This window comes from Diceros bicornis, chromosome 34 (assembly GCF_020826845.1).
Source record: "Diceros bicornis minor isolate mBicDic1 chromosome 34, mDicBic1.mat.cur, whole genome shotgun sequence".
NCBI classification, from domain to species: domain Eukaryota; kingdom Metazoa; phylum Chordata; class Mammalia; order Perissodactyla; family Rhinocerotidae; genus Diceros; species Diceros bicornis.
Window position 1 is genome coordinate 29,272,860 of NC_080773.1, and position 23,767 is coordinate 29,296,626.

General features: G+C 38.0%; 1 protein-coding gene across 3 annotated transcripts in view; it reads right to left on the reverse strand.

Annotated features, from left to right (window-relative positions):
• The window catches only part of LOC131397316 (zinc finger protein 677-like), a 47,762-nt gene extending 30,443 nt beyond the window's left edge, over positions 1-17,319 (reverse strand). For 2 of the 3 annotated variants that reach the window (XM_058530112.1, XM_058530113.1), the window contains exon 1: positions 16,922-17,319. Coding sequence is in view for 1 of the 3 variants with exons in the window: in XM_058530116.1 (XP_058386099.1) it covers positions 5,018-6,811; positions 12,850-13,003; positions 14,795-14,809 (1,963 nt within the window). In the remaining 2 variants the exon portion in view is untranslated. Of the gene's footprint in view, positions 1-5,017; positions 6,812-12,849; positions 13,004-14,794; positions 14,856-16,921 lie in introns of all 3 variants that reach the window. The other variant, XM_058530116.1, reaches the window with a different exon arrangement.
• Positions 17,320-23,767: the final 6,448 nt, after the last annotated feature.

A 23,767-nucleotide genomic window follows, 5' to 3' on the forward strand; every position in this document is an offset into this window, starting at 1 on the left:
GTTGCAACATTATCGCACTACATACAGAAGCACCACTTGAAACTACTCAGTAAAGTGATCAGCATGTCCCAAGATACTGAGATGGAATGTATCCTGACAGCTTAAGTGTTAAGTGTTTCTAGTTTTCTTTCTGGTTTTGAAGAGTATCAAGAAAGCATCTCTATTTCTTTATTTATTTTTCCCCCCAAAGCCCCAGTAGATAGTTGTATGTCATAGCTGCACATCCTTCTAGTTGCTGTACGTGGGATGCGGCCTCAGCATGGCTGGAGAAGCGGTGCGTCGGTGAACGCCCGGGATCCGAACCCGGGCCGCCAGCAGCGGAGCGCGCGCACTTAACTGCTAAGCCACGGGGCCGGCCCAAGAAAGCATCTCTAAAGTGCACTGTGATAAGATTGATCACACGCTAATGCTCGTCCCCTTTGAGCCACAATAAATGGTATTGGACTTTCTCCTGGGAGAACACATGTCCATGTTCACATCCTCATATCTCTGAGGCTGTTGACTAAACAATTATTCATGCCTCATTTTCCATCCCCTGTGAGTGCCATTGTTCATTCTACTCCAACACATACAACCGTGAAGCATCTTATTGAGGGAGCTTATGAAGTTGAATGATGCCTTCAGTGAGGTCTACCATAATTTGTTTTAAGCCATTGCTACTTTAATTTTCTATATTTCTATACATTATAAATGAACTTGAACTTTACTTTCATTTACTCATCAGTTCCATATTTTTGATGATGCTCTTAGTGTTGTTTTACATTTGCAATGTGTGCGACGGTTGAATTGCAGAATAGATATCAGTTCATCTATTTTACATTATTTCCTTCTCTAGTGTTGAGGGTATGGCTCAGCAGCAGTTTCCCTAAATTCTACACGAAATCCAGACTATTTTGAAAACGTAGCTTTAATCATGCCTTCCATCTCTTTTCACCTGACTTAGTACCTAATATTAAGTTACACTTTGTCAATTAAATTTATTATCGTTTTCGAATTGGAAATTTTCAATATCTTGAGAATATATAGTTGTAATCTCAGAAATACTATTTCAGTGACTTGCCATAATTTGTTATATAAGATTTATTGATTTTTCACAGTATGTTTTCAGGTTTCTGTTTTGTGTACATTTCACGGAGTTTTTATTTCTTGGTATAACTAGTATATTCTAGTAATTACTCTCCCTGTCTAGATTAATCATGTCCATTTTTTTTTTTCCTTTTTTTTTTTTTTTGTGAGGAGATCAGCCCTGAGCTAACATCCGCCAATCCTCCTCTTTTTTTGCTGAGGAAGACGGCCCTGGGCTAACATCGGTGCCCATCTTCCTCCACTTTATATGGGACGCCGCCACAGCATGGCTCACCAAGCAGTGCGTCGGTGCGCGCCCGGGATCCGAACCAGCGAACCCCGGGCCGCCGCAGCGGAGTGCGCGCACTTAACCGCTTGCGCCACCGGGCCGGCCCCTAATCATGTCCATTTTTGTACACTAAATTAATACTTAAATATCTCACTGTATTTTACAAGACACTTAGCCATTTATGTGCTTTATAGACTTCCTTTCCACTGTTGTCTCTAACGCCTGTATTTTCTACAGAATTTTTAAACTTCTGGAAATTGCATTCTTGAGTGAACACAGGACAACAGTCCTGTTCTCTGGCTTTCTTCTCATCTGGACTTCACAAATAGTACACCTGGTCCCTGTTGTCCCACTTGCTGGTGCTATCTTGTTCTTTGGCTCTTATTTACTGTCTATGATGCTCACCACCTCTGCACATGAGCCTCCTCCATGGGTCTCCATGCCACTGCCAGACAATGTTTCTGCACATAACTGCTGCTACTTACAGCGGCCTTTAATACAAATACTTACCCCTGAGGGTCATTTACTTATTTTCTCTGAAAAGTTACTTATGTTCTTCTGATGATATTAATGAAGTCTAATTTATTAAATTTGAATAAGTGCATATTGTTTCACTGATTCATAACTATGTAGCTACACAAACAGTAGGAGCACCCTGACCTCATCTCTTTTTATTGTGTCAAATAAGTTTCATAACATTTTACATCATTTGAGCTTAGCAGTTAAAATAGACCATATCTTCCTTGTTGTTTGCGTATAGATTCTGTTGATTACCATAAATATTTAAACTCACTTGTTTTCTATTTTCCACACAGTCCGACCCCTAGCAATCACAATTCTACTATTTCTATGAATTCTACTATTGTAGGTACTTCACATAAATGGGATCATATAGTATCAGTCTTTTCAGTGGGTGGCTCATTTGACCTAGCATAATGCCATTAAGGTTATTCCATGTTGTAGCAAATGACAGCATTCATGTCTTTTTTAAGGCTGAATAATATTCCATTGTATGTATATATCACATTTCATCTGTGCATTCATCAGTCAGTTGACATTTGGCTTGTTTCTACCCCTTGGCTGTTGTGAATAATGCTTCTGTGAACATAAGTATGTGAATATCTCAAGAGTCTGCTTTCGTTTTTTTTAATATATATATAGGCATACTTCATTTAATTGGGCTTTGCAGATATATATATTTTTAAAAGACCCTCCAGCAATAAGATTATGACTTGCTGATGGCTGAGGTGGTTAGCACTTTTTAGCAATAAAATATATTTTAATTAAGGTATGTACATTATTTTTTGTAAACATAACGCTATTGCACACATAATAGGCTACAGTATAGTGGAAATATAACTTTTATATACACTGGGAAATCAAAAAATTTGTGTGATTTGCATTATTACAATATCTGTTTTATTGCAGTAGTCTGGAACCAAAGCCACAATATCTCTGAAATATGCCTGTATGTGAAATTTATATTTTATCTATCAAGAAATTCCCATTGTGCATATTCATTCTTAAGAAGAAACTCATGAACATTTATCATCTTTTCAAATTATTTTCCTGAGTGCTGCAAGTGTAAACAATTGTTATTGGGCCGGCCCCGTGGCTTAGCGGTTAGGTGCTCGCGCTCCGCTGCTGGCGACGCAGGTTCAGATCTGGGTGCGCACCGACACACTGCTTCTCCGGCCATGCTGAGGCCACGTCCCACATACAGCAACTAGAAAGATGTGCAGCTATGGCATACAGCTATCTACTGGGGCTTTGGGGGAAAAAAATAAATAAATAAAATTATATAAAAAAATAGATTATTTTATCCTTATTTCTAATATTTTATTTCCTAATATTTTTCATATGCTATGTTTCTATTTTCATATCATGCAAAGGTGCAACACATGGATCTAATTTCAGCACAAAAACACGTAGAAATATAATCATATGGTGTATATTCATGAATAGGGAGGCAGGTTTTAGAGGGGGAGATTCTGAATTTGCACTAGTATGGTAATTTCATTATAGCCACAGAAATAATCTGGGATACACTATGGAGTGTGTAACTCAAATGCAAATTATGAATATATAGTTCCAAACTTCTAAGTTGTTTGAATCTAACATAGAAAGAAATTGTTATAGATGCCATTCCACTAGAGAGCTTAATAATGTATCATTAGTGTTCATCATGAAGCACTCCAATGAGGTGGGATATGCTTGGGTCAATAGAAGACACATGATTCATTCAGAGTTATAAAAAAGGGTTATATTTTACTTATTTAGAATGAGAATATATGCTAAATAAAGTAGTAAGATAATGCAATTTCATTCACACAATTTGCATCCTTCACAAGCACACTCTACTCTGGTTCTTTTGATTAAACTGTCCTCTATAACTTTCCCTTCAGTTTCTAAAACTAAGACTAATTTTCATTAATCTATAATATACAACACCTATTACCTGTCAAAAGAGACAGAGACCATCATTCCCCCTCCATTTTTCTACTACATATGCCATCTCTATTAACCCATCATTCTACTCAGTGAAAATGTCATTCTTTCAATATCCTGGCCTATTCTGTTTCATGATCATCTGGTAGAGGAATACTTTCCTATAATTATCATCGAAGGCCCACAGTCATACCAACAAATCTAGACAAGGGGCTGTGACCACAGAAAGCATAATTTAGATAATACTTTTACATCTATTCTCTACCACTCCCCATGCTCTCAAATTTCTACCATATCATACTTTAAAATTAGTGTCCATGTTTTTCAGGTTCCATGGATATGAATAAACTCCACCTATTGAAGTAGTTCCTTTCATCTTACACATCCCTTCCCTGAGACCATCATGATGACAAAAGCACGTAATAAAACTATAACATCAAAGGATTTCAAAGTTCAGGTTGTAAGTTATCAATAACTTATAAGAAGCCTCTAATAACTGAATAAAAACATTTTATAAACTGAAGATAGACTTTTCCACAAATGTCCTTGCTCCATGGACACACATCATCACATGAGTTTTAAATCATTTTAACTTTCAGTTCACTGTGGAAGTTAACATCTGAGGTTGGTAAATCATCAGATTAAAAGGCTTAGTTCCCTCTAGTATGAATTTTCTTATGTGTAGTCCATTAAGAGAACTGGTTAAAGAATTTATCACCCTCATTATATTTGTAATATTTCTGATCAGCATGGTGTATCACGAGGTCATTGCTTAAAGGCCTTGACACATTTGTATGGTGTCTGTCTCATGATTTTTTCATGACCACAAAGTTGTACATTTTTGATAAAGCTGATCACACATTTATAAAATTTCTCTCTAGTAAGAATTCTGTTATGTTCCACAAGGCTTAAATGTTGGATAAGTCTTGCAATATGTTACATTTGTGTGATTTCTCTCAAAGATGTATATTCTGTTATCAAGAGAAGTTGAGCCCTGGTTACCAGCTTTGACACATACATTACTTTTCTATGGTTTCTCTCCAGGATGGAGTCTCTGATGTTGAGTAAGGCTTGAACACTCGCATAGGTTTTGTCTCAATCATTGTATTTGTAAGGTTTCTTTCTCGTATATATTCTATAATGATTCCCAAAGCTTGAGCTTTGAATAAAAGCACTGCCACATATATTAGGATTATAATGTTTCTTTTCAGTTATGTATTTTCTGATGCCTAGTAAAGCTTGAACACTGAGCAAAAGCTCTGCCACATTCATTACATCTGTAAGGCTTCTCTCGAGTATGGATTTTCTGATGTTGTGTAACACGTGCAAATCGAGTAAAAGATTTTCCACATTTATTACATTTGTAAGGTTTCTCACCAGTATGAATTCTCTGATGAACTGCAAGGTTTGACTTATGAATAAAGCCTTTGCCACATTCATTACATTTGTAAGGTTTCTCTCCAGTATGGATTTTCCTATGTCGAGTAAGATACGAACGCTGTGTAAAGGCTTTGCCACACTCATTACATTTGTAAGGTTTCTCTCCAGTGTGGATTTTGCTATGTCGAGTAAGATACGAACCTTCCGAAAAGCCTTTCCCACACTCATTACATTTGTAAGGTTTTCCTCCAGTATGGATTCTCTTATGCCACGTAAGGCTTGAATGCCCAGCAAAGGCTTTGCCACATTCATCACATTTGTAACGTTTCTCACCAGTGTGAATTAACCGATGAATTGCAAGGTTTGACTTTTGACTAAAGAACTTGCCACACTCATTACACTGGTAAGGTTTCTCTCCAGTATGGATTTTCTGATGTCGAGTAAGAGATGAACCCTCCATAAAGGCTTTGCCACACTCATTACATTTGTAAGGTTTCTCTCCACTATGGATTTTCTGATGTCTTCTAAGGCTTGCAAATCCGGTAAAAGATTTCTCACACTGATTACATTCATAAGGTTTCTCTCCACTATGGATTTTCTGATGTCTTCTAAGGCTTGCAAATCTGGTAAAAGATTTCTCACACTGATTACATTCATAAGGTTTCTCTCCAGCATGGATTCTTTTATGCTGAGTAAGGCCTGAGTGTTCAGCAAAGGCTTTGCTGCATTCATTACCTTTGTAAAGTTTCTCTCCAGTATCCATTCTCTGATGACTGGCAAGGTTTGACTTTTGATGAAAGACCTTGCCACCTACATCACATTTATATGGTTTCTCTCCTGTACGGACTCTCGGATGTCTACTAAAGTTTGAGCACTGATGAAAAGCTTTGCCACACTCATTACATTTGTAAGGTCTCTGTCCAGAAGGAATTCTCTCATGATTCATGAGGTTTGAGATTTTGCTAAAAGCCTTCCCATATTCATTACATTTGTAAGATTTTTCTCTACTGGGTGTTCTCCCATATTGTGTAGGTAACAAACAATATTTAAGAACTTCCCTATATTTATCACAAATGTTTTTGACACTAGGAGAAATTCTCTGAAGTGGTGAAACTGAGGAACCATGGCTGACAGACTTCTCAACTTGACTGCATTCATAAATTTTCTCCTCAGTTTGAAATCTCTGCATTTTAGCCAGATGTGCCTGCAAACTTAATCCAGTTCTATTTTTCAAAGAATTTATATACTTGTTTCCAGCATCGCTTACATTATTTTTCAGTTTTAACAAACTCTGTATAAATGTCTCATCATGCATCAAATACTGATATATATTATTTCTTACAGAAACACTCGGCCTTTGTGGAAAACTAACTGAGGATCTGTTATGTTGCCGATCTATCCTACAAGTCAGATTTTTGTTATGAGTCAAGGGCACTCCTTTGTAATTTCTTGCATCATATCTCAATTCATTCTGATGCTCATGCATATTTTCCCAGTCTTCCTTGAGGTCGAAATCCTTGATGTCATGGCTTTCATTGCTTTCCAATACCACTAGATGGTATAATTCTCCTTTCTTAATGTCTTCTCTTGCTGATAATTCCTTTATTTCAAATCCAGCAGAAAGGCTTCCTATTAAATAGAGTTGGAAGATAAATATTTTATACAGAATTAGATAATTGGACAAACAATATTTATACTAAACATAGTTATGAAGTTTCTGAAGCATACTCTTCAAACATCACTGCAATATATGGATTTTTCAGATTTTCTTTTTAGAATTTTTTCCATATTTTCTCTTACCTTTGATAATAAATTTTCAAAGCACACATTATATACTATACATACTGTTTGGCCGTATAACTGGATAAATAACTGATACTCCATAGGTAAGGAGTCTTCTCTAACTCTTAATCTCTACAATAAGGTGTATTGATAGGATGCAAGAAAAAGATACTAAGAAAAACTGTATATCACAATAATAATAAATAAAACTTCTTCATTAACCCATAATAAATATAGCAGGTAAGATAATGAATAACCACACTCATACAAAATAACGGTCTCTCGAATTCTAAAGAACTAAAGAAGGAATTCAAATTCTTTCAAAAGGAGCACACAATAGGAAAAGAGAAAAATATGGTGAGAATTAGTGAATTCTGAAATATCAGTTTCAGGTAAACACACTTTATTATAAAGATTAAGAATTAGGGAAGACTGTCTAAAATCTCAATTATGATTTCATGCCTGTAGTTATATAATAGCCACTATATAGATCAACTCTCTAACTACAGAGTATCATTTAATTATCCAGTTAAAAGGTCAAAAAATGTGGACTGTATACAGGATGTGCTTTCAAAATTTATTAGCTCAAGTCAAAGAAAACAATAATATATTAAAAAATTACAAAAAGAGTACACAGAAGATATAATGCAGTGTACGTAGTGTGGGGAGGGATGGGTCCTATGAAAACTGGGGTGCCTGGGTGCTCAAAATTAATATACATGGAGGTACCAGTACATTTCATTTAGATCAACCAAAGATCTGAAGAAACGCCACTACAGGGATTTAGAACAAGAAGAGGGAAGGGAAGGGAGTAATGGGCAATGTGGGAGCAGTGCTTGTGCTTGCAAATTTATGAGAATATGACTGTACTACAGCAGTTAAAATCCTATGCTTGGAAAAAGAGGGGAAGTCACTTAATAAGAGGTTTAATACTGACTCATTCTTAGGAACTATACTATGGGGATGAGGCAAACAAGGAAGAGATTAAAAAGGAAGACAGCGTGGTGTTATGGGAAGAATGTAGGTTTTGATCTATTCCAGTATTTGCTCTAAAAATGATCAAACTGAATGTCCCACAAATTCCACTTCTAGGCATATACTTAGAAAGTTATATATATGTATATTCCAGAAGACATGTACAAGAATGTTCTTGGTAAGACCCAAAAGCAAAAACCTGGAAAGGATCACCAAGAGAAGAATGGATGAATTCACTCTGTACAAACTCATATGGATGCAATAAAACCCTCTCAAGGGTCCAGCAATGGAGGGTAACCATGGGTGCTGGATGATGAGCTCTGACTAGGGGGTGTAGAGGTTCTGTGGTGGAAACAAAGTTAGCAAGGAGGCTTTTGCCAAGGTTTCCACTTTTTGGGGATGTGATTATATTTGGTAATAAATAACTTCTGAACTAAATTATATAAATTATATATTTTTTAAAATAGAAATTATCACTTTTGGACACATTAGAGTTATTAGTCCAAGTGTCCTCATTTGTTATACAAAAATATGAGAGTCCCTTTTGCTGTAATATTTTAATTATTTGAAATCCTATCTTTGGCTCTTTTAATATTACAATCCCAGACATATAAGAGACAGCAAGTGAGAAGTGCTCTTACTATATGTATCAGTAGATATATAGTTATTATCATTATGAATTTATAAAAATTAATATGCACTTTTCCAAAAGTAATGAATTCTGACTTCACAAACATCATCAGTTAGGAGTATCTTTAAGGGGCATTACTAAATAACCTAGAGTACAGAATGGTTAGTATAGAAAAACAGTGTTGGTAGCAGCAGTGAAGTGTAGAAACAATTTTTGGCAGTAGCATGGTGATCTACGGCAGAGGTCTATGTGCAGAGATGTGGTCAGCAATGTAAGTGTCCAGTAATACCCAGAACAGGACAGCAATGGGATATGTGTCAACAAGGAACAGGTGACTTTTTATGGAATTCAGTTGAAAAGGAGGACAGGGAACAAAAGAGTTTTCATGGGTTAATTGAAATATGTAATTCCAAGAAATTAAATTGTCTGGGAAACACAAGTCTCGGAGTAGATGAGGGAACCACGGAGTGTAAAAACTGCCTAAGTTTTCTATTAAATAAAATGAGATATTTAAATATTAGGTCAGTATACCAAGATGTGCATGACGAATCTAGACAAGGAGAATAATTATTAGAATAAATTATTTGTAGCAAAAAAAAAAAGTCAGTGACATTAAAATCAAATCCAAAAGTTATTTTTTGAAAACTACATATACTGTGTAAAAAGCAATGTATTTTATATAAAAAGAAAAACTATGGCAAATCAATTGAATGGTATTTCTGTAGCTAAGTAACTTAATAAAGTGTTTTGAAGATATGAAAAATTGTCAGATGAAAAAATGCAGCTGATTTGAGTTAAATGTATAAAAACAATGAGATACCACTACACACATATGAAAATAGACAAAATCAAGAACAGTGACAACACTAAATACTGGCAAGGACATGGAGAAAGAAGAACTCTCATTTGTTGCTGGTGGGAATGCAAAATGGCAGTCACATTGGAAGACAGTTTGCAGTTTCTTACAAAACTCAATGTATTCTTACAACACAATGTAGCAATCACCTTCCTTGGTATATATCCAAATGAGCTGAAAACTTATATCCATATAAAAACTTGCACATGAAAGTTTATAGCAGCTGTATCCATAACTGCCAAAACTTGGTAGCAATCAAGATGTCCTTCAGTAGGTGAATGGATAAATTGAGGCACATCCAGATAATGGAAGTATTATCCAGCACTAAAAAGAAATGAGCTATCAAGCCACGAAACAACATAGATGAATCTGAAATGCATATATCTAAGTGAAAGAAGAAAATCTGAAAGGGCTATATATTGTTTGATTCCAAGTATATGACATTCTGTAAAAGGCATATGAAGATAGAAAAGAGATCCATGGTTGAAGGGGTTAGGAGGGAAGGAGAAAGAGCACAGATTTTTAGGACAATAAATTAATCTGTAAGATACTATTATGGTAGATATGTACCATTATACACTGGTCCCACCCACAGAATGTACAACACAAGAGTGAACTCTAAGGTAAAGATGGACTTTGGGTGATAAAGATGTGTCAGTGTAGGTTCATGAATGATAACAAATGTAGCACACTGGTGTGGGATGTGATAATGGGGGAGGGTCTGCATGCATGGGGGTAGGAAATATATGGGAAATCTCTGTACCTTTTGCTCTATTTTGCTGTGAAACTAAAACTGCTCAAAAAAATTAAGTCTATTAAAGAAAAGCATATGTTAATGCTACCTGGCACTAAGTAATATGAAACAGAAATAAAAATAATAACTAAGTCTATCTTTTCAAAAAATTCTGGAGGTTATACAGGTTTTGGAAACAGTAATGTTGAGTTATAACCACTTGAGAAAAAATCCCATAAAATACATAAAACAATATTCATTTCATGACCCAAGAGCCACAAGTAGTACATACAAAACAAAGAACACTCAGGGTATCATCAAAAACACAGAGCTGATTAAATAAATAGAAAACAAGGTCATGTATAACAATGACATTTGCACAATGAGTGTTATCAGTGGCTTAACAATGGGGCTGGCCCAGTGGCGTAGTGGTTAAGTTAGTGCGCTCTGCTTTGGCGGCCCAGGTTCAGTTCCCGGGCATGCACCTGCACCACTTGTCAGTGGCCATGCTGTGGCGGCAACCCACATACAAAATAGAGGAAGGTTGGCACAGGTGTTAGCTCAGGGCAAATCTTAATCAAGCAAAAAGAGGAAGATAAGCAACAGATGTTAGCTCAGGGTGAATCTTCCCCAGCAAAAAATAGAAATAAGATGTGTCAAAATCATATTTGTTGAAGGTGAAGGAACAAGAGCACACACACGAGATAAACACTGTGGCATAAAAAGTAGTTTAGTCAACAATCTCCTAGATATTAGGTTGTGAACTTGGACAGTCCTCTCCTTAGGTTAAGGTTCTACACCTTCTATTTATTGCTATCTCAAAGGAGATGATCATATTATGTCTGAACAATATTGTCACACTGCCCTTGGGAGACAGTGTTAAAACTCCTCAAAAACCAGGACAACTGGAAACACTTATCAGTCAGGCTCTGCTAATACTTTCCACCTCAGGATCCTGGGACATGCTGGCCACTACCCACTGGCTTTTAGAGGCACTTCTGTAAGTAGCAGGAGGATGTTCTAACATTATTAATCAGCGTTCTCCTTCAAGAATTTTCTGTTACCCAGTAAACACCCACCATGGGACAGTCCACCAGAAGTTGTCCATCACCTAAAGATGAGTTATCTCAACAGAAAAAGAGAAAGAAACTTCAGACCCATGGAATGTGTATTTCAAAAGCAAATGTGTATTTCAGAGGCAAAATCTTAGGAGAATAACAAATCAGGAAGACAAAGGTCTTTCTATGCTCCCTCACAGGGAGAATAGGAAAAGGCAGAAAAATACAGGATATGGGAGTAAAATAAGAGAGTCAGATTTTGTGGGGTTCTTGAGAAGGGGCTGTATGCTGTGCCTACAGGCTGTGAGGTGAGTGCCTGAAAGACTGAGATACACTCCCATGTAGCAATGGGAACCAAAGAGAGGATCTCAGTGTCTAGTCTTTATACTACTGCTCAGCAACAAAGTCAAACAATCTCAAATCCCATTCCTCTTTCCACACGTGGCAAAAAGAGAACTGACGAGATGGCTGAGGGGCCTGAACAGGCAGACAGGGCTTGATAAACCCCCAGAAGTTTCATGGAACCCCAATTACAATGGAAGAACAGCTATTTTGTTTATCTATCTCCTAAGAAGTTCTCCGAAGAACATAAAATGTCAGTGCAAACTGAATAGGTCCTAGGGTCAGGACTACAGAGGCCTCAGCTCTGATCTGTATGGACTGAGAACCAAGAGAGATCAAGGGGAAAGAGGACTCCTCTCCTTAGAGACAGGCATCTCAGTCTCCCTCAAAACAAGGGACCAAAGCGTCAGTGGTCAGATAATACAGTGTTGTAGGGCATGAAAAAGGTTTTGCCTGGATCTTCATGAGCTAGTGCATAATGGTACAGTGCACGCTTAAACTTTTATATAGTTGAATAACAGAGTGGTAAGTGTGTATGTGTGGTTGATGGGGGGAATTTCTTTTGAGAGCTCATAAGAAATAAACTTTTATTTTCCCACTGATCATTCCCAATTGAGGAGAGTTTCCCAAACAATATTTAATGGAACAACTTATTCTGTAACCATTTGAGCTCTTACTTGTGCTCATACCTCCATACATTCCCATCTGTCTGCATTTTTTCCTATTTCTACTTCATTCTCCTCAGATCAGGGCTGTGACCCTTGTTCCAAAATGGAGATAATTTTCTGCTCAAGACAGACATCAACTTACAAAGACAGACAGAACATGATATGCTATGTTTTTCCAGAAGACATTCCCAGCTCTTTGTTCAGCTAAGAAGAAAAGACATTATAGATGTGTCTAGAAAAGTATTTCAAAAATCCATCAACTGACTGCCTCCTTCTGAATGCTAAGGGGTTATTCTAAGTATGCAGGTATCTAGCTTTCTCCAAAGAACTACTGAATCAAAAGCACAAGGGTACAACCACAAAATTGGATATTTCAAAAAATTTGCTAGAAGGCTTTCTGACTACTAATGTTCTGAAACCACAACTAATAAAACATGAATGTAGAACTTCTGAAGAAAGGTAAAGTTTAAAGTCCAAATGCAACCTTATGAAGCCTTTCCATTCTGAGTCAAAATAGCTTCAATCACTCTCTTAAGAACAGGGATTTGGAACTTGGACAAGCAAGTCAGGAACTACCAAGAGACTCACAAAGGAAAACGCAAAGATATACAAAAGTAGTTACCAACTTCAGAAGGGAAGTTATCCTCACCCAGGGAGAGCAGGTTCCTGTAGTTCTCCAACATCACATCCCTGTACAAGGCCCTCTGAGTAGGGTCCAGGCATTCCCACTCCTCCTGAGAGAATTCTATGGCCACATCCCTGAAGGTCAACCGTCCCTGAAAGGAAAGCACATTTGACCACACGGACAGGGACAGAGTTCTTATTTCAACAAAAAATGAGAGAAGCAGAGACATGTAAGGATTGACTTGACTGGAGTAAGTGTGCTCACTGATCCATGTAAGAAAATTTTAAGCAAGTTATAGTTCTCTTATTTTAACTGAGGTGAAATTCACATAACATAAAGTTAGCCATTTTAAGTTCCATTCAGTGGCATTTAGTACATTCAAATGCTATACAAACATCACCTCTATCTTGTTCAAAGGCATCTTTATCATCCCAAAGGAAATCCTTTACCCATTAAGCAGTTGCTTCCCACTGCCCTTTCCCCCGAGTCCCTGGTAATCACTAACATGCTTTCTTTCTCTATGGATTTACCTATTTTAGATGTTTTCATATCACTGAAAGGGTATGAAGTGTGCAATCTTTTGTGTCTGGCTTCTTTCACCTAGAACAATGTTTTTCGTTCATCCACAGTGTCTATGTGTGAGTACAACATTACTTTCTTCATGGCTGAAGAATTTCATGGTATGACTATACCACATTTTATTTATTGACTCATCCTTATCCTTTCACGGACATTTGAGGTGTCACCATCTTTTGGCTAATGTTAATAATGCTTCTATGAACATGTGTATGAATATCTGTTTTCAGTTCTTTTGGCTATATACCTAGGAGTGGAATTACTGGGTTACACGGTTTAATTTTTTAAGGGTCTGCCACAATCTATTCCACAGCATTGACATCATCTTCCACCAATGTATCAGGATTCTAATATCTCCACATCCTTAGCAACACTTGTTATTTTCTCATCCTAGTGGGTGTGATAAATCTCACTGCAATATTGATTTTGCATTTTCCTGATGACTAATTTCATTGACCATCTCTTCATGTGCTTGTTGGCCATGGTATATCTTCTATGGAGAAATGTCTACTAAAGTCATTTGACCATTTTTTAATTTGGTTCTTTGTATTTTGGTTGTTCAACTGCAGGAGTTCTTCATATATTCTTGATACTAGACCCTGACCAGACATGTGATTTGCAAATACTTTCTCCCATCTGGTAGATTGTGTTCTCACTTAGGTCCTTCAGTGGACAACCATTTTTGATTGTTATGGAGACCAATTTATCTATTTTGTCTTGCTCTGTTTGCTTTTGGTGTCATATCTAAAAATCCACTGCCAAATCCAAGGTCAGGAAGATTTACTCCTATGTTTTTACCTAACAGTTTTATAGTTTTAGGTCTTACATTTACACTTTGGTTCATTTTAAATTAATTTTTTATATGAGGAAAGGAAGAGGTTCAATTTCATTCTCTTTCATGTGGCTATGCAGGTGTCCCAGCATCATTTAAGAGACTATTCTTTTCCCATTGAATGTTTTTGGCACCCTTTTAGAAATGGAATTGATTACAGATGAGGGAATTTATTTGTGGACTCTCAGTTCTATTGCTTTGATTTACATTTCTATCCTTATGCTGAAACCACAGTTTTGATTACTCTAGGTTTGTAGCAAGGCTTGACATTATTATTATTATTATTTTGGTCATGTGGGTCATTACCAAACATAAATTTTAAAATTAGGTTTCCTATTTATGTAAAGAAGGCTGTTGAGATTGTGGTGGGATTTGCATTGAACCTTGATAATACTTTGGGGAGTACTGTCACTTAAACAACACTAAGTTAACATTTTACATAGAACCCATCAAAAATAGAGACGATTAACAAGTGTAAAACGTGGCATTTTAGGAAGGAGAGAATAGAAAATCAACTAAGAATATGACTTTTACCTTGGAAAGAGCCATTCCACGTTTTTTTACTGTTCTTCTGAGATTCCCAGGTTAGATTATTCTGCATGACAAAAATATGTTGTTCAGTGCTTAGAATCAACATACTCCATCCTCTGCCACAAGTATACTCATATGAAGGACCTTAATACAGCACATAGATAGGCCTTTGCTACTTATTGCAACAGGAGGGATGCAGGGAGAATAAACTCCGTACAGAGACAAATAAGTGAGGTTTTCACCCATTTCTTCAGAAAGCCCGCCCCTCCTGCTGAAACCCACAGACTCTGCCGCAACTGCACTGTCCTTTCTTCACTTGGCACAAAGCATAAGGAAACTGCCTCATCCAAGTACCTCCCTACGCAGCTCGCATCCAATGCCAGGTTGATGCAGGATCCAGAAACCTGTCGCTTCCCTCACTTTGGACCAACTCTGAAAGGCCACCCAGCTCCAGAGCTCCCTGCTGTAGATATACTGAGGAGTTTAGATTTTTGTCCTGAGGGTGACGGGAAAGCATTACAGGGTTTATTGCCAGGAGACGACACAATCAAACTTAAGATTTACCCATGACACACAGAGAGGGAGAGAGTGAAGCTGAGAAGCATGCCTCTGTCTCTGAGCCTCTGTCCCTGCCTCTTTCTTAGTGGTTTTCATTATTTTTGGAGGACTGGGACACACTGCAAATAACTGGGCACCTTGTACCAGAAAACTGTCCAGTGCAGACACACGCCCAATTTTGAAAATGATTTCAGGGATCCCATTTGCTCAGACTCGGAATTCCTGGTCTACTCTATCATCTCCATGTTACAGGTGGGGGCACTGAGGCTCAGAGGGGAGAAAGTTTACCAGCTTACCCTGAAGAGGTCTGAGTTCAGTGAGCAGAACGGGGTGTAAGTGGTGGCCTGGATAGCGCAGTAGAAAAGGTCTGCTCTAATTCCAGGCTACATTTCACATTCCTGAGCAAGAGAAGATTCTCTTTCATGGGTTTAATCAAACCCAAGCATTTAATTTCTCTTTTCCAGAAAAAAATATTTAAAAATGTTTAAAAAAATGAAGTTACAAATAGTTATTAGTCTTGAAAACATGGAAAAGGGTCACCTGGACATAGGCTCTGAGCAATCTGTTCATCATGGACACATGGGCTCTACTGGAACAAAGTTCCACATCCATCCAGCCCATTTTTCAACATCTGCACAGAAAGGGCAAAGGGGACTTGAGGGGAACATCTCCTTAGTTGGAGACTTCAGCTCAGAAGTCACTAATTTAACAGATCACTTTTGGGAAGAAAGAAGCTCTTGACTATTAAACTAACTGGTTAAACTAGGTTTTCAGTGTTAAAAGATTATCAACATCTTTACCAGATGCATAATGAAATACTGCAGTTATTTACAGAGATCAAAGTTCCAATATATAACAGAGTAGAAAGCATATAAACCTGAACAATAAAATCAAGAGGGAAAATAAGTCGGAAATTAAAAAAATACTAAAATTAAAACAAGTGTGAGGTACATCAAATTTAGACAAAAGTGACGAACCACAGGTGACAGAAAGTCTTCCTCCATTTCTTGAAAGGGAAGAGGGTGACCTGGAATTGACTGAGCAAAGTCTGTGCCCTCAGGGTGACCAGGGGCTGCAAATGGAATTATCTTCTGATGTAATAATTACAAAATGCAGTTGCCTCATACACCTGGTTATGTAACTCTCATTCTCTTCTGCAAAACATTAACAGTTAAATCGGAAATTAATTAGGTTATAGAGCTACAAGTCAGTACTTCACAGCTTAATATTCCATATCCAATCGACTCAATACTCGCCTGGATTTGGGTCCCTAACTTTCTCCACCGCTGTGCGCTTTGCTCTCTCTCTGTATTTGTCTCTGTCCTTCTGGTTCTCTCCTCTCCTTTTGGCCATTTCTGTGTTTCTCCTTATCCTTTTGTTTCCCTCTCTCTCTATTCCTCCTCCTACAAGAGTGTTGGGCCCCACTGTTTTGCAACCGCTGTTTGAATCCCCGCGTTCTTTCTCCCTAAACTTTCAGGTGACGCTCTAACTCCATGTATTTCTGCCTCTTTCTCCCCATCTCTGTTCCCCTCTGCTCTCCCTGGAGGCGGGGGGCGAAGGGCACGTACCCACCTCCTGAGTGAGGACTGGACCACGCGGTTGGGCGGGGGGAGGGGAGTCGGGCGTCAGAGAAACGTTCTGAGCAAGAAAACGACGGGGCGGGCGGCGGTGTCTACGCGGACCGAAGGCAGAAAGGCTGGGCCGGCAGCTGCCTCAGAGCGATTTGAACGGGAAACGACTCCCGGACCGCACGGAGCCGCAGGACTCACGAGGAACGACTCCCGGACCGCACGGAGCCGCAGGACTCACGACTTTTATGGCGACGCCGCGAAAACCGAAAGGGACGAACTCACAGCGAGAAAGACGAACGGGTTCAGGGATTTTAACTTAGGAAGCGACCCCGAAACGTGGGTGTGAGGGGCAGAGCCTGAGGACCGGGAAGCGCAGGAACCGGAAAGACAGGCTTGCCGACTCACCGGGGCTCGCCGGTTGCGCCGCGTGATCTGCTTCCGTCTCCAGGAAACTGCGCATGCGCGTGCGTATCAGGGCGCGGCCCGCACAAAGGCGGGTGGGGCTCGGGCGACGTAGGGCGGGGCTGGGCCCGGTGTCTGGCGCTCTCCTCCGCCCTTCAGGTTTCCCTGTGTGTTTGTCCTCACGCCCAACAGCCCCTAGCCCTCTGCTTTTGGGTTCCTTTGAATCTGTTGTCTTTTGAAGCCGGGCTTCCCACAGAATTACAAGTGTGTCGACCACTTATCCTGGAAGCCGAGATATTTCCTCTTAACAAATTGACAACGAATCACGTGAAAGCTTTTTGACGCGCGGATGGAGCCGCCTGTCCTGTGAGGAGGCGGCTGGGGCGCTGGGCCCTGTGGGGGCGGTGGATCCAGGAAGGTCTGAGACCCGGACAGTTACAACTTCTTTAAGCAAAAGGGGGAACTGTCTGTGTAGGTGAGGGAAACTAGAATGTGACATGAAATGCAAACTGTGCCTGCGCAGAGTGTGCAATTTTATGCTAACCCCAGCAGAGCGTAATTTTCTCTTTCTCTTGCCCCATTCACTCGGGAGGCAGAGACACAACCCTGGCCTCCTTTCTAGGGACTTGGTGGGGCCAGGCCCTGGGCTGTGGGGATGGAGGGTTGACGCGTTGCTTTAAAAGAACAAAATTTTCTTCTTGTATGAATAGAAATTAATTTTTCTTTCTATATATTTAAATTGTTATGCTAATCCACACTCCTTGAGATGAATTAATAATCTAAATACATTTGACAGGTCCTGGATAGCATCCTGTATTTTGCTGAAGTCATTAAATAATATAATTTCAATTTTCTAAATTTTTTTCTCAGATATTTGGAACATTATTTTTAACTTGAAAATTGTATTCGATAAATCAGGTATTTTAACATCTCTTTTTTTTTAGTTTTCTGAATGTTATGTCATGTGCAGATAATGAGGCTTGTAAAACGTGGACTCTCTTGCAGATATTTGGCTTTGCTTTTAACTAATGAAATAGCAGTTTTGAAGTACTTCCAGAGACGTGATAAGGTTGTCTATTCCCTTAGTGAACAATAAATCCAAATAGAATGACTATTTATTCACATTTGCAATAGCATCATTTACACCTTTAATAATTTTTAATTAGAAATATACGAGTTACTAGCTCCTTTTCTGTTCCCTGTGGGAATTCTGAAGGTGGCGCTGAGTGGAGTTTGGATCAACCAGATCACAACTGTACATGCTCCAGAAATTTCTCAAAGGTTATTTTCAATAAACAGCACTCTTCCGTTTTTCCCAGACCTAATACCAATTTCTGAAACTTTTAAGGGTTTTTTTTCCTTTATTATTTTACGGAGGTTTTATTTTTTTAAGCAATTAAATGCTTGGCCTCAAATATATTGATTTTTGCAAGATGAATTTCTCTTGGGGAAGAGAACAGGGCAACCCTTCTCCTGTCCCTCTCTCTCCCCAAGCTCCCTGGGCTGAGCTCACTTCCCCTGAGCTCTGGTCACTCCATGCAGACAAACTTTGAAGTGGATCTCCCTGAAGGAACCAGGACTTTACATCATTTGGAGTAAAGAGATGTTGATATCTGAACTCTCCATCAGGATTTTCTTCAGCCACCTTACCATACATGGGGGCCCATAATTCACATTTTTTTTTTTTTGTCAAATAGGCTCCTCTGGTATTTATACATAACATGTGCTTGGTAATTTTCCTGACCAGCTGAAGTGATTTCTCTTGATGTTGACAGGAAACTTCTTGGTTGGAGGCTCCTATCCTCCCCAAGAGAAGCTGAGCCCATAAGATGGTGTCTGAGCAAATCAAGGCCTAGCCACCACCTCATTGCCTCTCCTTTTCCCGGGTGGGATTTATGTCTGGTAAGAGGTGAGGGGTGAACAAGGTGAGACTGCATTTCAGTGTAATTTCCTCTACTTATATTTTTATTAATATCATGATAATTAATAAAGGAAAACTTGTTTAAAATGGAGTCAGGAGGCCAGAAGGGGAAGCTCCCCTGCAGTGCCACCTGAAGTCAATAATGGGAAAGATAGTCAATTACTGACCCAGTCAGAAAGAAGTCCTCAACAGGAAGATAGTCAATGATAGACCCCAACAGAAATGTCAACAGGAAAGTATCAGTAATTACAGGAAGAACTGTACATTGCATCCTAAACAGAAATTGATTACCTCAGCATCGGGACCCATGAGAAACCGTCACTGCCCTTAACTCTTGCTTTTCTCCAGTGGACTTTCGTTCAAAACAATCCCTCCTAATTTCTTCCTTTTTCTCAAAATAATGTTCCTCTCTCTTATTTGTTGAATTCCCTATGGTTTGCCATAGCCTACACATTCAGAATTTTAATTCTTTGGCTATTACTGAATAAACTCATTTTGCTAGTAAAATAATTGGGTGTTTTATTTTCATTTTTAAATTTTATATATTTTTTGGTAAGGAAGATCATCCCTGAGGTAACATCTGTGCCAATACTCTTCTATTTTGTATGTGGGACGCTGCCACAGCATGGCTTGCTGAGTGATGTGTAGGTCCACACCTGGGATCTGAAACCCCAAACTCTGGGCAGCCGAAGTGGAGTGTGGAAACTTGACAAATATGCCACCAGGCAGGCCCCTGGCTGTTTTATTTTGAAAGTAGACATATATGGTGTCTAAAGTGGAGTCCAAAGGAGGAGAACCCCAAGAGATGGCAACCCCTAATCTGGTGAGGTACCCACACCAAGCCACTTGTGTTCATTGCTTCCATGAGTCACTCCTACTTTCAGTCTGGTGACTCTCCTCTTGTATTTTGAGCTCTGCTCCCTCTGTGTTCTGACTTTCTTTGGGATCAGGAGAGGCATTGTCCTCTCCCGAGATGGACTTTGTCCTTCCAGTTCAAAGCTCTGTTCTAGGGTTCCAGAAGTCACTTTGGTGAGTACTCAGTTGTTTTCTGAAGGTAGTACAGTTCTTTTTGGGGCTTTTGCTTGCTGAAAATCCAGGAGTTTTCTTTGATTTTCACATTCCTTTTGGAATCAGGGCTGGGAATCCAGAAACATTCTTTCTTTTCAGATTCCTTCAAGGATCAGGGCTAGGACTCTAGTAACTTTCTTGGGTTTAGGAGGAGATTTCAGAAATGGGATCCCAGTGATCTAAATGTTCTGAGGGAAAACCTTCCTCAGGGACCCTGGCAAGGTTTATGTTTGAAAACTTTGGGCCTGCTACATGTGCATTTTTAACTAAGTGAGCCAAACGGACCAAGAGTAGTCTGAAATTACAGTGGTCATCATAGGGAAATTTAGACCTGCCCAAACTCATTTTTCTTAAAACCAAATTGAGGAAGACCACGGCTTTAACATGAAGCAAAGTGCATGGTATGTTTATTTTAATTGGGACCTTGAGGCTTCCAAATGTGCAGAAAATTCTAAAACTGCCTCACTACAAGGTACCACATTTAAATTACCAAAAACAACTAAAAAGCTGAGGGAAGACAAAATGGCTTCTAAGGCCTCCCTTTCCCTTCTCTTGTTTCCTTTGTCTTATGATCAGGACCCACCTCTGGGTGGTGCCACCTTCCTCCTTCCCTTTTGCACCACCTCTAGTGCTGAAACTTTCACCATCTGAGCAAGTAACTTTAACTTATTCCATCTTCCAGAAACACAATTTGGATCCAACTATTCCATTGAATTTTGTAGCTGAGACATGGTTGAAATTTCTAAAACAAAAACTATAAGGTCTCTTTGTCTATGTATATGTTATATATGTCTATGTATATATGTGATATGTTTTAGCTCCAGATTGTAAGATTGATTGATTTGTAAAAGAGCTGTATTTAATTGGCTTGAGATTAAGTGCTTATAAATGAAGTATTCCTAAATCTCAGAAATACAATGGAAATTAACCCAAAATTTTTAAGATTATGTGATCTAGGATTAATTTTTAGTACATGAAAGGTAGCTTAAAGTTGTTATTTTAATTGAAACAGACATGTCTTTAGAGTTATCAATGCTGAATAGAATGCAGACATTCAACTTTCATTCCATATGGGTTTATTAAGCTCATTTTATATCTATCAGCAAAAAAGGAACTTAAGATGATGTTTGCCTATTTAATGTAAAATGGAAGCATGATTGTTAAAAGCACTTAAGTTAAATAAGTGCAAATAAGATGAAAGTTTATACTAAGGTAAACTAAATAAAGGATGGTCTTTGAATATCTAAATCATTTCCAAATAAGATGAACATTAATTACTCAACATAGGTTTATCTACTTTTGGCTTCCTATTGCAGAGAAGCTAAAGATATTTGACTTTATTAGTGAACATGTTTTATGCCACATTGAGAAATTTACTTTGAGAAAAGGCCTACGTTTCTACAAATATATGAAAGGTATTTATAATTTGGCCAAGTTGCAAAATGCTAATATAGTTCACGATTGCTTACTTCTTAGGTTTTCACTAGGAATTAAAGATTCTAAGGGTTAAGAATTCTAATAAGTATATGTAATAATCAGGGAAACTTCTCTGTATGCAAGGAAAGTATGATATTTCAATAAAGGCAGGTATAAGGAGTGGAAATGCATTTTGTTGAGGGAAAAGCAAATAATTTTATCCTAAAGCGATGCTAGCTATTTCAGAATGGGAAAGAAGAAAATATAGGACAAAATCTAAATGAGAAAAAGTGTAGAAGGTTTGTTGCTGGAAGGAACTTTGGGAAAGGAATTTTAATGTGTGGTCAAGCTGGCTAAGATTAAAATAAATTTATTAAAATGAGTTTTAATACCTAAATAAATGGATGCAAAATTAAAAATTGGCTTTCCTTTCTGTTGAAAGCAGAAGGTTTTCTTAGGCTATTGGTCTGCTTTTAATAACAGATTGTGAAGGCTTCTTTATCTTTAAGTAATATGCATAGAAAATAGAGATTTTGTGTTTTGTCAAAATAAATTCCTGTGTTGTTTCTCTAAGGTCTTCAATTACTTAAGAGAACTGAGTCTTCTTAGTAATAAAGGACTTAAGTTTCCCTTACAATTATGTAATCTTTTATATTTGCCTTTGAAACCTTTTAGTTTTACTTTGGTCAAATAGATACTTAGATATTATTTCATAATGGTCTGTGATCCTATTTGGTCAAGTGTCCAAACGTTTTGATAGTTTTGATAAGCTTCCCCAAATATTCAAATTCTAAATGAAGTCTTTTCAACTTGGATGTAACATTTGCGTTTTCCAGAAGGCATCTGAGATAGCTCAAAAGATTTTTTCCATTTCCTTACAAAAAGAGAGATATTACACAAATTAGGCTTATTTGGTATATTAAATTACATGAGAAGCATGACTGTGTAAACCCTTTTAGGTTAGATTGTATAGGAGCTTGTTACTAAGAAGTAGTCTAGAAATGGTATAAAATTCTTAAATATCTAACTTGTCCTACTATAATGTTATTACCTGTAATTCTATTTACTATTCAAAATGTGTCACAAAAATACCCAAATTTCCTTATCAATTGCATTTACCTATTGCCGTTTTTAACAGTCTTTTGTCAGTTACAGACAGTTATTCTTCTACTGTTACACTTTTGCAAATATATTGTACTTTCAAAGACATTCATGGAAAAGACTGACAACTATTCTGGAATACAGATTTTGATAAATTTAAGATCATAACATTGAACTGGGTGGAAATTTCTGGAACTCAAGTGGAGGACTGACTGCTTTGATGTTTTCTTTTCCAGATGTTAAGGAGCCCTTTTTGTCCTCTCCTTTAAGCTATCTATAACTTAAACAGCAATTTGGTAAAGTGTGCCTTTGCAACAAGGGTTGAAACATTTATGTTTTGCTCTCTACCTGATCCCTCCAGAACTCAAAAACTCTTAAGTATTCTTTTCATAACAATATATGTATGTGCATCAGTGAAGGTCTGTTCTTCTAAGAGGACACAATTGGAAATATTGACTACAGTACCAAGTCTTTGACTAGAATGTTATATTCAAGAAAGATATATGGAGACTCAGAAATGACAGGACAGTTTTAAGGAGCTGCTTGGGAAAATCAGCCTAGTACCTTGCTTATGAGGTTTCAGCAAAGCAATCTTAAAAAAGAGCTTATATGATCAATCACTATTTTTGCTATATTTATGTCAAAAATCTGGCCAAGTTTAGTAGGAATAAAGTCCTTTTACTATGATTATCTCTAATAAAAATTGGGATAATTGTGGAGAGAGAAATTATGTTTTCATCTTTGTGGATATTAAATTCTAGCCCTATTTATTGTCTCTAAGGCTTTCTTATATACCTGTAAGCTAAACTGGATCCTAAATTCTAGTTTTGTTAAATGTTTGGCTATGATACTCCAAACTAATGTTTCCCGTTTTTACTCCCCTTGAAATATCCTTGGAAGGGACTATACTAGGCCCTCTCAGTACCCAGATACTCAAAC